General features: G+C 34.7%; 1 protein-coding gene across 1 annotated transcript in view; it reads left to right on the forward strand.

Moving 5' to 3' along the window:
• LOC127518759 (uncharacterized) overlaps positions 1 to 11842 on the forward strand; it is an 81751-nt gene extending 69909 nt beyond the window's left edge. The window contains exon 6 of the mRNA XM_051905872.1: positions 11292 to 11842. Within this exon, the coding sequence (XP_051761832.1) occupies positions 11292 to 11312 (21 nt within the window). The 3' untranslated portion in view covers positions 11313 to 11842. The remainder of the gene's footprint in view (positions 1 to 11291) is intronic.
• The last annotated feature ends 3050 nt before the right edge of the window (positions 11843 to 14892 follow it).

Consider the following 14892-nt stretch of genomic DNA (forward strand, 5'->3'; position numbering starts at 1 on the left):
CAATTGCAGATAATGACGTCATAAACACTTACCCACAAACCATTTCATCAGGACCAAATCATGATAAGGGCACAGAAGTCAGGAAATGCTTTTATGAGTGATAGACTGAATTAAATGAATCACACGTGTGCTCAAATTAGTTTTCTTTTCTTCTCATAATTGTAAGTATTCACGTTACGCAATGCTCAAGATATAAGATGAGACAACCCTCAATATTCAAGATGAAAACAATGCTGAATTAAACCATTTATGCTTAAAAACTTGAACAGTGTCTTCAGTGGCAGGGCAAAGACATAATTAGCTTGAGCAGATTGATATATTGCAGGAATATATTGTAGACGTTGCATGCAGGTGTTATATTACAAAATGCAACAGTGGCTTTTTGATGGCACAGGATGTAAGAAGTGGTTTTCGTGTGTGAATTCAGTACTATTTACAGGTTGTCATGGTAATAAAGAGAGTCCGGCCTTCTGTTTGTTTTTCTGAGGTAAAAGTCCAAACCACGAATGTTTCCAGTGGTCTTTGTGACTGTCTTCTTATCTTGCTTACTTCCTTTTTAGCCTGTTCATTTTACAGGTTAATATTTTTTTTAAGTTAAAGTTGATATTTTTTATCAAGTTAAAAATATTTGTTTTTAATTTAGTTCATTTTCAAATTATCTATTTCTAATGTGTGTCCACCTAAAGTCCTTGTATTATCATGTAATTATTCTCAAATACGGTAAACAAAGTATTAGTAGCATGTTTAGATGTGGTTTTTACTGAGCTGTTCACTGTATGTGGTGCTGTAACACTTTTGTTATGTTTCAATATTCACTTCAATTCACTCGTAATTCAGTCCAGTCTTGCAGAAGATATAAGAGCTGCATTTCAAAGAAGTAAAGTAAGTTCTCCTCCCAGTTCTGAAACACATTTTAGACATGCTGAAACAGGAAACCACAAGCATGTGATTATATAAGTGTACTACTAAGTGTAAGAGCAACATTTCAGGGCTCAGGGTAATAAACACCTCAAGTAAATGCATTGTTATACAAATATATAAAAGTAGAGTTAATTCTTGTGGCCAATGAAAACAATAGCCATGTAGTTGAAAGATGCAAAACAGGAAACCCATGATGACACTCAGCACTTTAGGTCATCTCCATTGTCACGTTAACTAGTGTTAACAAATGAGAGCTTATTGTAGAGTGTTACCAATGTTTCATTATCTCGTATTTAAAGATACTTTTAAATATACAATATAAACAGTTACTGTACAGTTTGAGGTGCACAAAATATGTTCTTTTACAGTATTGTTAACCACATTCATGTTAGTTGTATTTTCTAATGTCATGTATAAGGCGGTTCCTGGCACTTTCAGTGGTTCACTGTTACTTTGTTCATATTTGAGTGTTTTCTATGAGGCTAGTGTTGATTTCAGTGTGACCTACTTTCAAGGGATAGTTCACCCAAAAAATGAAAACTCTGTCATCATTTACTCACCCTCAGGTTGTTTCAAACCTGTATGAGTTTCTTTCTTCTGTTGAACACAAAAGAAGATATTTTAAAGAATGTTGATAATCAAACAGCCATATGTGACCCTGGACCACAAAACCAGTCATAAGTAGCACAGGTATATTATAGCCAACAATACACTGTATGGGTCAAAATTATCGATTTTTCTTTTATGCCAAAAATCACTAGGATATTTAGTAAAGATCATGTTTCATGAAAATATTTTGTAAATTTACATCTTTAAATCTACTGTAAATATTTCAAAAATATTTTTTTTTTGTGAGTAGATATGCATTGCTAAGGACTTCATTTGGACAACTTTAAGGCGATTTTCTCAATATTTAATTTTCAGATTCCAGATGTTCAGATAGTTGTATCTCGACCAAATATTGTCCTATCCTAACAATTTATTCCAACTTATTTATTCAGCTTTCAGATGATAATTGACCCTTATGACTGGTTTTGTGGTCCAGGGTCACACATAGAAAAAAAAAAAAAAATACTATAGAAGTCAATGGCTACCGTTACCATGTTAGTTCACAGTGCATTAACTAATGTTAACAAGATTTTAATAATGTATTAGTAAATGTTGAAATTAACATTAAGAAAGATTAATAAATGCTGTAGAAGTGCAGTTCATTATTAGTTCATGTTAACTAATGTTAACTAATGAACCTTATTGTAAAGTGTTACCATGATATCTTATGGCTGTTCAAAAGAAGACTTAACTTTTGTTACTTTACTTAAAGCAGACAAATACTACTAACAAATATTATGGCCACATTATAAAGCTTTTTAGATGTTTAAAAGAAGACTTTTGTAATTTCATGAGATAATACAACACATTATAAGGTTGTTTATAAGTTTATATTGTTTCCATACTCAAGCTCAGATTTTGCAGTGATGCCGTATACGTCTTCACTTACTTCTGTTTTTTTTTTTTTTTTTTTTTTTTTTTTTTTTTCGCACAGTAATATATTCCCTCATCAGAGACACTGACATAGGAGTAGATCATAGGAGTTGCTGTTGAACACAAAACTGAAACGTGGAAACGTCCCCTGGAACAGTTTAGTCTCTATTAACAGAGATGGTTGATGCTCATGTGAGCAGTTTCTCAACCAAACATCCAGCAGCATTTGGCCTTTTCCTCTTTCACAAATTGGACCTTTTACTTTTAAGAGTATATTGATGTTGTGTATGATGTATGACATCCTGTGTTCCAAGAACATCATATTTAATGAATTCTTAGAATGTGTTCATGGTTAAATTAAAATAAAAAGTAGATTGCATCATAATACAATTGTTCTAATTTTGTTTCTAATCTTTTAGATAATGCAGTTCCAATTTCATCTTAGTTTATATTTTAGACACAAATATTCATTTTACAATGTAAATTAATTGTGATGAACAACATGTATTCAATATTTATTTTGGTTGTGAAATAGCCTGTCATTAGTCATTGTTAATTATAGTAGAATAATTATATGTGATATAACATGTAACACTGACACTATATGCAGTACAGTAGTTGTAGTATATTAATGTTAAATAGACATTTACTGAGACTGGTGATTTATTCACCTCAGAATTGTATTCACATCAGAAATGATTACTACATTATTACTTTATTATTACTAAATATTATTTTCATTCATATTATGTAACATGTACTAATATGCTGATATTTAAATTTGCTGATGCATGGTGATGCCTGTGAAAAGGAAGGTGAAAGCCGCAAATGTTTCCATTTGTGCATACAACAAATTGAACATCATAAAAGTGTTTGTGATCAACCTGGTGAACATGAATGTACATGAATGTAAGGGTAAGAACTGTGGTTTGACAAAAACAGAAAGAAGCATATTGGAAAACTGCAAGGTGCTAATGTAAATGTGGCTTCTTTTAATACTTCCTCAACCAGGGTATCAGAAAATTCTTTATAGTAAAGAAATTAGACATTAGAAATTAGATCTGTTGCTCAATTCCAGTTAGTTTTATTACAACATCTGCAATGCAATGCAACTTTTATCACATCCTTCATTTAACAGTATTTCATGATAGTCTTTGTGTTGATATGCATATATTATTAGTGTTCTCATCTGTGAATGGTATTAGATGACTCTTCAACATTGTTGTGAGTTTAAACATATACCTATACCAGTTATCCAAGAACTGTAAGTGCTTAAGCCAATAAGTTTTCCATTCTTAAAAAACAATTACAATTATGTTTGTAATGGTGTTTGCTAACAATCATGATGAAATCATTTTCATTTAATCAAGTAGTTACAGGTCTTTTCTGGTTTGTTACAGCACAACAACATCTCACTTGCCATGCTTCCTTTGTGACAACTGACTTTTTGAATTTAAATCAAATTAAATTAGATCATGCCCAGAACAATTTATTTTCCTGAGGTTGCTGTTTTGAAGTTTTAGTTGATCTCGTGATTGTTTACAATGGGACTCTAGAGAATGAATGCGAAAATTAACTGAAGTTGCAGGTACACTGAGATGAGGTAAAAAAAAAATAAAAAAAAAAATACTTTTTTTCCCCAAACAAACATTTATTGAGGCAAAATTGCTCATTAAACTTTCAATTAAAACAGGCTGAAAAGTTTTAAGTGTGGTAAAATAACTATACAGAAAGAAAAAAAATATTATGAATGTAATGTAATTGCCATGTTTCCAGTGGCAAGTACATCTAATAGCTTTTTTTTTTTTTTTTTTTAAACATTTAATGGGTTGCTTCTATAAGACCGATAAGGAAATGTATATCAGACATTGTTCAGTTAATGAGAAATGTACATAATCTTGTCATATCACACACTGACCTTACAATTATAGAATATAGTGAATGTAATTAGAAAAGATTTTTGGTGTGGAGGACCAGAAGTAATTCAGCACATTGGACAGCTCCCAGTGCTGAACCCACTGAACCACATCTGCAGAAGAATTTCTGAACGATGAAGATGTTTTTGTCCTTCCTGAATATTAAGGAAGCATTAAGAAAAGCCACATCTGCATTAGCACCTTGCAGGCATAATTAAAAATGTACACCACATTCTTTTAATATTCAGCTTGCATTTGGCAATAATAAAACACAAAACTGTGTCTGACAATATTAAATCACGCACTGTCCTCAGTATCATCTGTCTGATGATAAAAAGGTTTAAGATTTGCCTGATTGCAAAGACAAATTTAAGCAAAAAAGTCTGTACCGTAATCGATGATTGGTTAAAATTGCTTTCACTCTTTGTAAGTTCACACAATAACCCAATTTAAATATATATATATATATATATATATATATATATATATATATATATATATATGCATCTTGTCTTGTCTTATTCTCAGTTAAAAAAATAACCATTTCCATTCCGTTTAGTGCTTGTGATCATATGAGACAGAAGTAGAAAGACGGGGGTTAGTTTGTCAGTGTAAAAGCTTATGTGGTGAGTTTGTGGTGAAATTGGTTTGTTTGCATGCAATGACTGCAAAAGCTTGATTTACAGTGGCAGTCTTTCTTTAGACTCTCTGATGGATGAGGAAGTATCACATTTACTGCATCTCTCAGAATGAAGCACAGACTGCGGGTTTCAGCCTAGAAGTTAAAGCTCTGAGATGGACTTCACACATTCCAATTACAAGATGAGAGAAAAATATTGACACTTTAATACCCACATTTAAGTCACTAAACTCCAAGGGACTATCTTACTCAATTAATGGATTAAATGTATGTACTGAAGTAAAAAAAAAACCTTTAACTAACTGCATTAACTAACACTGGGTAGATAATCTGTTGTTGAACCCAAAGTACAGCTCTTGGTGCATTTACATTTAAATCTACATACTGTACATTTTTTGTTACTGTATGTAATGAACAGGATTTAAAATATACATTATATATACATTATATATAAGTCTACATGTCCTTGATCTGATTATGTCTGAAAGAGACTCAATTTAGTGGTTAGAGCAGTCAGTGTGTTTAGTTTTACTAGTGACCTGAGGGGGCAGTGTGCGTTTATAAAATCTTTTGAAATGTCCAAAATATTCTTATTGTTCTTATTATTATCAGCTGTCTAATGCTTGTTTTCCCATATTTTTTGGCTTTATTTTTGTGCAGCACTTTTGAACTGCACATTTTGCTTGAAAAAAGAAAATCCACCACATCGCTACAACAACCCATAAAGACATCAAACTTTACAATAATGATTTACAATAAACTCTGTTAGAGAGCTACATAGCTATCTATTGTTTCCATAAAATATCTTACCTGTTGAGTAAGAAAAAAAGACATCTCTGGATTGTCTTTAAAACTTCTCAATCTTGCACTTCTTGTCATCTCCAAAAAGCCAAGCCAATGTTGATTCTGGGTTTGTTACAATCCTTCGCTTTCCCTTTTTGATCGCATTTTAATTTTGACTTTGCCAACTGCAAAATGTAAGAAAAAGAGCTATTTAATCTTAGACATACAAATATATAACATGGAAAAAAAAACAAAAAACATATCAATTAAAAAAAACAACAAAAAAAAAAACGTAGTCACACTGAATTCGAAATTGACACTGTTTTTTATATATATTTCAGTATTTATTATAAGTGATTTATCTGCACACATTATTATTATTTTTTTATTTATTTTAAATTCATTCCTCATAATCTTTAATCAAAACAACTTCCACTCCCACTTGTAGCAGCATCTCTTCTCTTCTCTGATGACTGTTTTCTGGTGTGAAGATGGGGCAACCTGTCACTCACATGAGATCAACCACAACCATCCAATGATCCAATCAAGTCCCACCCTACATTTTCACCCATCCGTTTCACTTGGATATGTGTCACAATAGTGAAGAAAATACTATAGCAACTTCCGTTTCATGCTGACTTTATTCAAGGATACCTGTACGTCTGTAGTTCTGTTACAACACAGAAGGGTCGGAGACAGGAGATCACAGACAGGGATGTTTATTGATACCAGCGGAGTAAAACAGCAGTGCAGGTGAGTATGAAGCAACGTAAACGTGAATAACTGGAGTGAAGATAAGTGATACTGTCCTTTTGTGGTTGAAGAAGTGAAGATCTTGAATGGTGTTGGAGAAGATGGACGTAGAACAATGAGAACACTTACACACAGACACAGACAATGTGGTGTGAGTGTGAGTGTTCTTTATACTGGTGGTGATGAGGTGCTGATGAGGTGCAGGTGTCGGTGATCAGAACTCAGGAGATGGAGTGCGCTGTGATTGGTGGATGGTGGAGCCTGGTGTGTCTGTGACAAGTTCTCAGTTTCACACATTTAAATCTACAGCATTACACGGCCCTCCTCTGACCAGTAAAAATTCAGCACATTGGACAGCTCCCACTACTGAACGCACTGAACAACAGACATGTTCATTCTGAAAGATGAAGTATATGTGGTTCTACTTTCTGTTTGAGTAAGAATTAGGAGAAGCCACATGTGCATTAGCTCCTTTAACAATATTTATTTCATATTTTAACTTTCATCACATTTACTCAAATCACGTTCATCGTTTTATATCATTTTTAATAATGTGCAAATATCTGTGTGCCTCTGGACAAAGCTTTGTTTCCATGTCTAATAAGTAATACACTTAAGAAGCTGCTTATAGAGTAAATTTAAAGTATACTTTATTTGTGAGGTTTGCTAAAAAAACTGGGGAAACTTGTCTTCAATAATAGTCAGGGCCTTGAAACTACACTACAAATGCTGGGTTAAAAAAAAACCCAAGTTGGGTTGAAAATGGACAAACCCAGCAGTTGGGTTAAATGTTTGCCCAGTGGGTTGGGCAGTTTTTTTTTTTTTTTTTTTTTTAAATTCAACTATTGTTTAAAAATTACTATATGGCTGGCTTAGAATGAACCCAAAATAGGTTGGAAATTAAAAATCAGACGCATTATTACTAGAAGCAACAATAATAATCAAAAGGTGAACATTTATTAATAAGAAATTTATTTAATAAATGTTTATTGTTTAATTATTATTCATTAAACTTATTATAGCTGCAGCCCGTATGTTTTGCCTCTTTGTCGCCATCTCTGTTTGAAAACTGCAATTGCAGTTATTAACGGTATTATCATCTTTACGTGGGTTGTGCATCGGCACGGCTCCTCAGCGCGGATGAATCTGATGTTTTGAGGAGAATGTGTAGCTGTCAGTCACTGCACTGGTGGATACTGTACAGGTACTTCAGAATCACAGATTGTAGTCTTGGAAGTATGACCAAAATAAGAATTTTCACCGGAAAATGTCATCTGAGCAAGTAAGAAACAAATCTGCCACTTTTTTTCTGACCAACTGGAAAAAAAAAAGCATTACAATAAATCACGCTGGTGATTAAATCTAACGATCACTTAGCACATATCACATCAAACCGTGCAAATTATTATTATTGTTATATTTTGTTTTTTTAAATTGAAAATGCTCTAATTTCCTGCAGAATCCTACCAGTTCCACTTGAATTAGAAAACATTATTACAAGCTTACGTTGTGAATCGGGCTAAGGTAAGGAGATAGTTTTGAACACTGGATGGTTATGTACTTATTATGTACTAAATTGATTTTGGATCATTTTTAACCAAAAAAAGTTATGGAGAGCAGCTTTAATTAATGTTCATTTATTAAATATATTAATAAATGTTAGTTTCCAACACATTTTGGGTTCATTTTAAGCAAGCAATACAGTATTTTTTAAACAATGGTTGAGTTAAATAAAACTAGCAGCTGGGTTTGTCCATTTTCAACCCAACTTGGGTTGTTTTTAACCGAGCATTTTTTAGTGTGTACTTTGTAAAAGGAACAGGACATATGCATGATACCTCACTCTGCTTTAATAATAAAATACATGTTGTTTTCATACTCCCATTAGTTTTCACTAGGAGCCCCAAAAAGGTGTTACACACACACACACACGCACACGCACACACACACACACAGGTTTGTTTTGCTATCTTAGTGAGGACATTCCATAGGCGCAATGGTTTTTATACTGTACAAACTGTATATTCTAATCCCCCTACATTACCCCTACTCCTAAACCTACCCATCACACAAAACATTCTACATTTATACATTTTTAATAAAACATTGTTTAGTATGTATTTAAAGCTATTTTAAATATGAGGACTCATGAAATGTCCTCGTATTTCATGTTTACGTCGTAATACCAGTGTAATACCCATTATACAAATTGGTGTCCTCATAAATCACAAAAACATGCACTCACAAAAACGTGCCCACACACATACGCATCATTATTTTATTTTATTTTTTAAATTAACATGTCCTCGTAACCTTGAATCAAAATAATTTCCCCTCCCTCTTGCAGCGACATCTCTTCTCTTCTCTGATGGTGTTTACTGGCGTGAGGGCGGGACAACCTGTCACTCACATGACATCACAGCAATAGTAAACCACAATCATCCAATCAATTCCTGATGGACAAATTCAAGTCCCAACTTATATTTCCTAAATTTTTCATGTTCAAGAAGATATTTCACTTTTTACATTTTGTGTTCATTTTTCAAAACAGGAAAGCTAAACACAACTTCCGTTTCATGCCAACTTTAATGGTTGTTATAAAAAGCATCACGCTCTTTTGTGTATTGAGTAGCTGATTTATCATATGAAGTATTGATCTTCACATGTGTTACTGTTTCTGTTTTAGAATATAATTCAGCTAATTTCAGCTCAATGGACAGCCGTCAGTGTCAGTATAACCACAGACAAGCTGAGCAAGCTTCCTTCGTGCAAATGTGTGAACTCCAACTCACAAAACCACACATAGTCTAATGGAAACATTTGTGCTTGTTGACCAGTGATCAAGTAAGAGATGTGAAGTGAGAGTTTGACGACATGTCACAGCAGCAAATGCGAAGGTGGTCTGAATATAAGAGTTGAGGTTTCCTGTTTTGACATGTTTACACGTTGCTGGTTTGTACCCACTACAACAGAGAACATCATGAATTTTACAGCTGAGCTTTGATAAAAAAAAATCTTGACCAATTGAAATGTAAAGCACAACATTTCTCAACTGAAGATGATTATCTGCATGTATGAATCAAAATTATTTGATGCTAAACATATCTATCATGTATCAGACAAAGTATTTCCCCCTCTTCAGATCTGCTTGATGATGATTTCTGTTTTTGTAAACCAATCAGAGCAAATTAGAATAAAAAAGTCTATAGGGTAACCAATAATTGGTTAATACTACTCTTTGTATGTACACATGATAACCTAATCTATTGGCCAACCCCTCTGTGACGTGAAACATTTTAGAAAAGATTTTCCATTGACGTGACCCATTTAGATGAGAGCTGACGTCTGTAAGACCCTCACCAGTGTCAGTTACTCACAGTCACTCACAGAGATGGAGAGGTCAAGACTTGCTCTCGTCACACTCATGTGTAAGAAAAGATGGTTTTGAGAAAGTTTTCAGCTATTTTGAGAGTTTTTCGAATGTAAATGTCAATATTACTGTGAATATTTTTGTATGTTAATACATATTTCAAATTTAAGTTATTTTGCTCTTTTACAGGTGTTTTGTTGTTCAGTCAGAACAGAATCTATGGAGCAGAAGTGGAGATGAAAGTCAGACCAGGAGACAACATCACTCTCTACTGTGATCGCTCTGTAACTCATGGTTTCCTCTTTGTATGGATAAGAAACTGCTCTCATGAAAATCAACCCTCTCTCATAATAGATTTAATGAAAGGGGGCCTGGAGACATTTCAGTGTTTCAGCTCTGTCTACAACCACTCCAGTAATTCTTATGATCTACATATTACTAACATCAGTGTCTCTGATCTGGGACTGTATTACTGTGCAGATGTAGAGGATAAAGTGTATGAAGATGAAAAAGGCAGGACCTCCCGATTTGAAGTGTACCATTATGGAAACCGAACAACTCGTCTCTCTTTTGCAGGTGAGAAAACATTTCTGTTAGTTATTATTGTATCATTATTGTATCATATGTAATTCTGGAGCACTTTCTCACTGAAGAAGCAAGATGAATATTTGTACAAACATTCATTGATACATTTATATTTATTTTATATTGAGCAATGGACTTCTTGTTCTGAACCTTCCACACCTCATGACTGTAATAATAATAATAATAATATTAATATGTTTACTTTATATAGAGCAAGTAACTTCATGTTCTGGACTCTTGAACATCACCTCCACTCCTCGTGTATCAGACTGTGTTCTCTGCTGGACGCTGCTGTTCAGTGTGTGTCCGGTGTGTGTTCTCCTCTCCTCGATCTGTCTGTTCTGCCTCTGTAAGAGGAAAAATACAGGTATCATTCACTAATTCACACTCTTCTTTTGCACTATCACAGTTTTAATTTAATATACAGATAAACAGCTTTGTCAATTAGAGTACTTTGGATAAGAAAAGCTGCTAACTAAATTTGATGGTAATGTAGAAACTGAAATGTAACACACTGAACCATTGCATAAACTCTAAACCATTTATGTATGTGATGTTCTAATTTAAACAATCCATTGTAGATGCTGCGGCAGATCAAAAAGACAATTTGAAAGGTAGAAATACCATTGAGGTATGAACAATGCAAACACGCACATTCATTAAAGACATATAAATACAATATGTATGTTTCAGGAAGCAGCTTCATTAATTCATGAATTTTCTTTCATTCCAGGGTGAGGATGAAGAGGTGTGTTATGCATCTTTAGACGTGAAAACCAGGAGACAAAAACAACGCAAGACAAAGCGAGAGCAGAGTTCAGACTTCAGTACATATGCTCAGGTCAGAACAGACAGAGAATAGAACTAAAATAGAACTGAGGTGCTTTCTGAAACTTTCCAAATATGATAAAGGTCATTATCATGTAACATCACGTAATGATACAAGGTACTTTTGTTACATCTCAATGTAAAAGATATACATTGATCCATACTTGTATATTTGGTCCCACTTTATATTGTCTTTAACTACAGCCTATGTACTAACATTTAAATTAATAATGTGATACAATGTCCTTATTGTGTAAACATGTTTTAACATTGTACTTATATTTAAAAATACCTGCATGCAAATACAGCTGTAATTAATATCTGTAATTGCATCTATAATTACATCTATAGTTATAATTGATCCCTCCGTTCCACCCTAACCCACCCTTAAACCTACCCATAGCTTGAAACCTATCCCTAAACTTACTCAAATCCCACCTCAATAGAAGCAAAAGTGTGTTTAAAGGAACACTCCACTTTTTTTGAAAATAGGCTCATTTTCCAACTCCCCTAGAGTTAAACAGTTAAGTTTTACCGTTTTCAAATCCATTCAGCCGATCTCCGGGTCTGGCGGTACCACTTTTAGCATAGCTTAGCATAGTTCATTGAATCTGATTAGACTGTTAGCATTTCGTTAAAAAATGACCAAAGAGTTTCAATATTTTTCCTATTTAAAACTTGACTCTTCTCGTGTACTAAGACCGACTGAAAATGAAAAAGTTGTGATTTTCTAGGCCGATATGGCTAGGAACTATACTCGATTTAACAAATAACATCCAACGATTTGGTGTTTCCTGAAACCATCGGTCAAACGAACATACGCAAACGTGTGGTTGGAACGACAGCTGTTGAGCTGTGGTTAGAAGCATAGTTTCTTGTTTTTATGACATGTACACTTAATAAATCATTATCTTGAGCAAGATGACATTAAGTACAATGTACAGGTGCTGGTCATATAATTAGAATATCATCAAAAAGTTGATTTATTTCACTAATTCCATTCAAAAAGTGAAACTTGTATATTATATTCATTCATTACACACAGACTGATATATTTCAAATGTTTATTTCTTTTAATTTTGATGATTATAACTGACAACTAAGGAAAATCCCAAATTCAGTATCTCAGAAAATTAGAATATTGTGAAAAGGTTCAATATTGAAGACACCTGGTGCCACACTCTAATCAGCTAATTAACTCAAAACACCTGCAAAGGCCTTTAAATGGTCTCTCAGTCTAGTTCTGTAGGCTACACAATCATGGGGAAGACTGCTGACTTGACAGTTGTCCAAAAGACGACCATTGACACCTTGCACAAGGAGAGCAAGACACAAAAGGTCATTGCAAAAGAGGCTGGCTGTTCACAGAGCTCTGTGTCCAAGCACATTAATAGAGAGGCGAAGGGAAGGAAAAGATGTGGTAGAAAAAAGTGTACAAGCAATAGGGATAACCGCACCCTGGAGAGGATTGTGAAACAAAACCCATTCAAAAATGTGGGGGAGATTCACAAAGAGTGGACTGCAGCTGGAGTCAGTGCTTCAAGAACCACTATGCACAGACGTATGCAAGACATGGGTTTCAGCTGTCGCCTTGTGTCAAGCCACTCTTGAACAACAGACAGCGTCAGAAGCGTCTCGCCTGGGCTAAAGACAAAAAGGACTGGACTGCTGCTGAGTGGTCCAAAGTTATGTTCTCTGATGAAAGTAAACTTTGCATTTCCTTTGGAAATCAGGGTCCCAGAGTCTGGAGGAAGAGAGGAGAGGCACACAATCCACATTGCTTGAGGTCCAGTGTAAAGTTTCCACAGTCAGTGATGGTTTGGGGTGCCATGTCATCTGCTGGTGTTGGTCCACTGTGTTTTCTGAGGTTCAAGGTCAACGCAGCCGTATACCAGGAAGTTTTAGAGCACTTCATGCTTCCTGCTGCTGACCAACTTTATGGAGATGCTGATTTCATTTTCCAACAGAACTTGGCACCTGCACACAGTGCCAAAGCTACCAGTACCTGGTATAAGGACCATGGTATCCCTGTTCTTAATTGGCCAGCAAACTCGCCTGACCTTAACCCCATAGAAAATCTATGGGGTATTGTGAAGAGGAAGATGCGATATGCCAGACCCAACAATGCAGAAGAGCTGAAGGCCACTATCAGAGCAACCTGGGCTCTTATAACACCTGAGCAGTGCCACAGACTGATCGACTCCATGCCACGCCGCATTGCTGCAGTAATTCATGCAAAAGGAGCCCCAACTAAGTATTGAGTGCTGTACATGCTGATACTTTTCATGTTCATACTTTTCAGTTGGCCAAGATTTCTAAAAATCCTTTCTTTGTATTGGTCTTAAGTAATATTCTAATTTTCTGAGATACTGAATTTGGGATTTTCCTTAGTTGTCAGTTATAATCATCAAAATTAAAAGAAATAAACATTTGAAATATATCAGTCTGTGTGTAATGAATGAATATAATATACAAGTTTCACTTTTTGAATGGAATTAGTGAAATAAATCAACTTTTTGATGATATTCTAATTATATGACCAGCACCTGTATATCTTTTACTTCGAATATATGTCATTTACATATTTTAGTTTGTCGTCCAATTTTAAGCACCGTTTTTGAAGAGTGCGCATGTGCGTACGTGCTCTGGTACATAAGAACGAGCCTATGATTGAATCTGGAAATAAAGCTAAATAACTGAGAAAAAATGAGAATTAGTCCTGAGATGCCATGTCTGTTATGTATTGCAAACAGCTAGCATTAATTCGACCTCAAACGGATTCATTTAAAGAAGTTATTACTCCACCACATAACATCATTCACCAACGTGGTTGAACATACTATGAGGAACATACTATCATACAACTGCGTCTTTGCTCTCTGTCGCATCCTGTCACCGTAAACTGGCCTGTAAATCATCTTACATCCTCCACCACATTTCATTTAGTGAATTTCCTACGTATCGGAGAGAAGTGCAGTAGCACGTTGATCTGCAAGTCGCGGGTCTTTCATGTGGAGAACTTTCCTCATATGCGTAATGATGCATTTAAAAGTTAATGGCCAATCGGATCTTTATAAAAGTCCACATTGGTATTGCAGATGAAATATAACACGGATAACATTAAATAAATATTTTCTATCAGGTTAAACTGATTATTAGTCACTCAAACCTCTCACCGTCAGTCGTGCACATCCGCCATGTTTTGTAGTTTTTTACTCGTGTTTGTAGTTCTGAACTGAATCCTCATTCAAAGCGCAATGGGTTGTGGGCAATATTAGCCTTTATAGTGTGCACGGATCCACACTTCGAAAATCTACCGGAAATAGTAGACCATCCGGGGACTTTTGGCATAGGCTACTCTTTTCAACATACTATGCTTTGGGACACACTTATTGTAATCTCACATACTATTTAGGATGGATAGTATGGACATTGGGACGCAGGGCGAGTGTGCGCGCGAGAGAAACCGTGTGTGTCCGAGCATTAGTAAATTAGTACATTAGTAAACATTGATCAAATTAAATGCAGTCATTAAAACAATTCTAATGTAGGAGTGAAATTTGGGGACCAATATTACAGTTTCAAAACTGGGATAAAAGTTTAATAGAAAGAAC

Source organism: Ctenopharyngodon idella, chromosome 1, assembly GCF_019924925.1.
Source record: "Ctenopharyngodon idella isolate HZGC_01 chromosome 1, HZGC01, whole genome shotgun sequence".
Classification (NCBI taxonomy): Eukaryota; Metazoa; Chordata; class Actinopteri; order Cypriniformes; family Xenocyprididae; genus Ctenopharyngodon; species Ctenopharyngodon idella.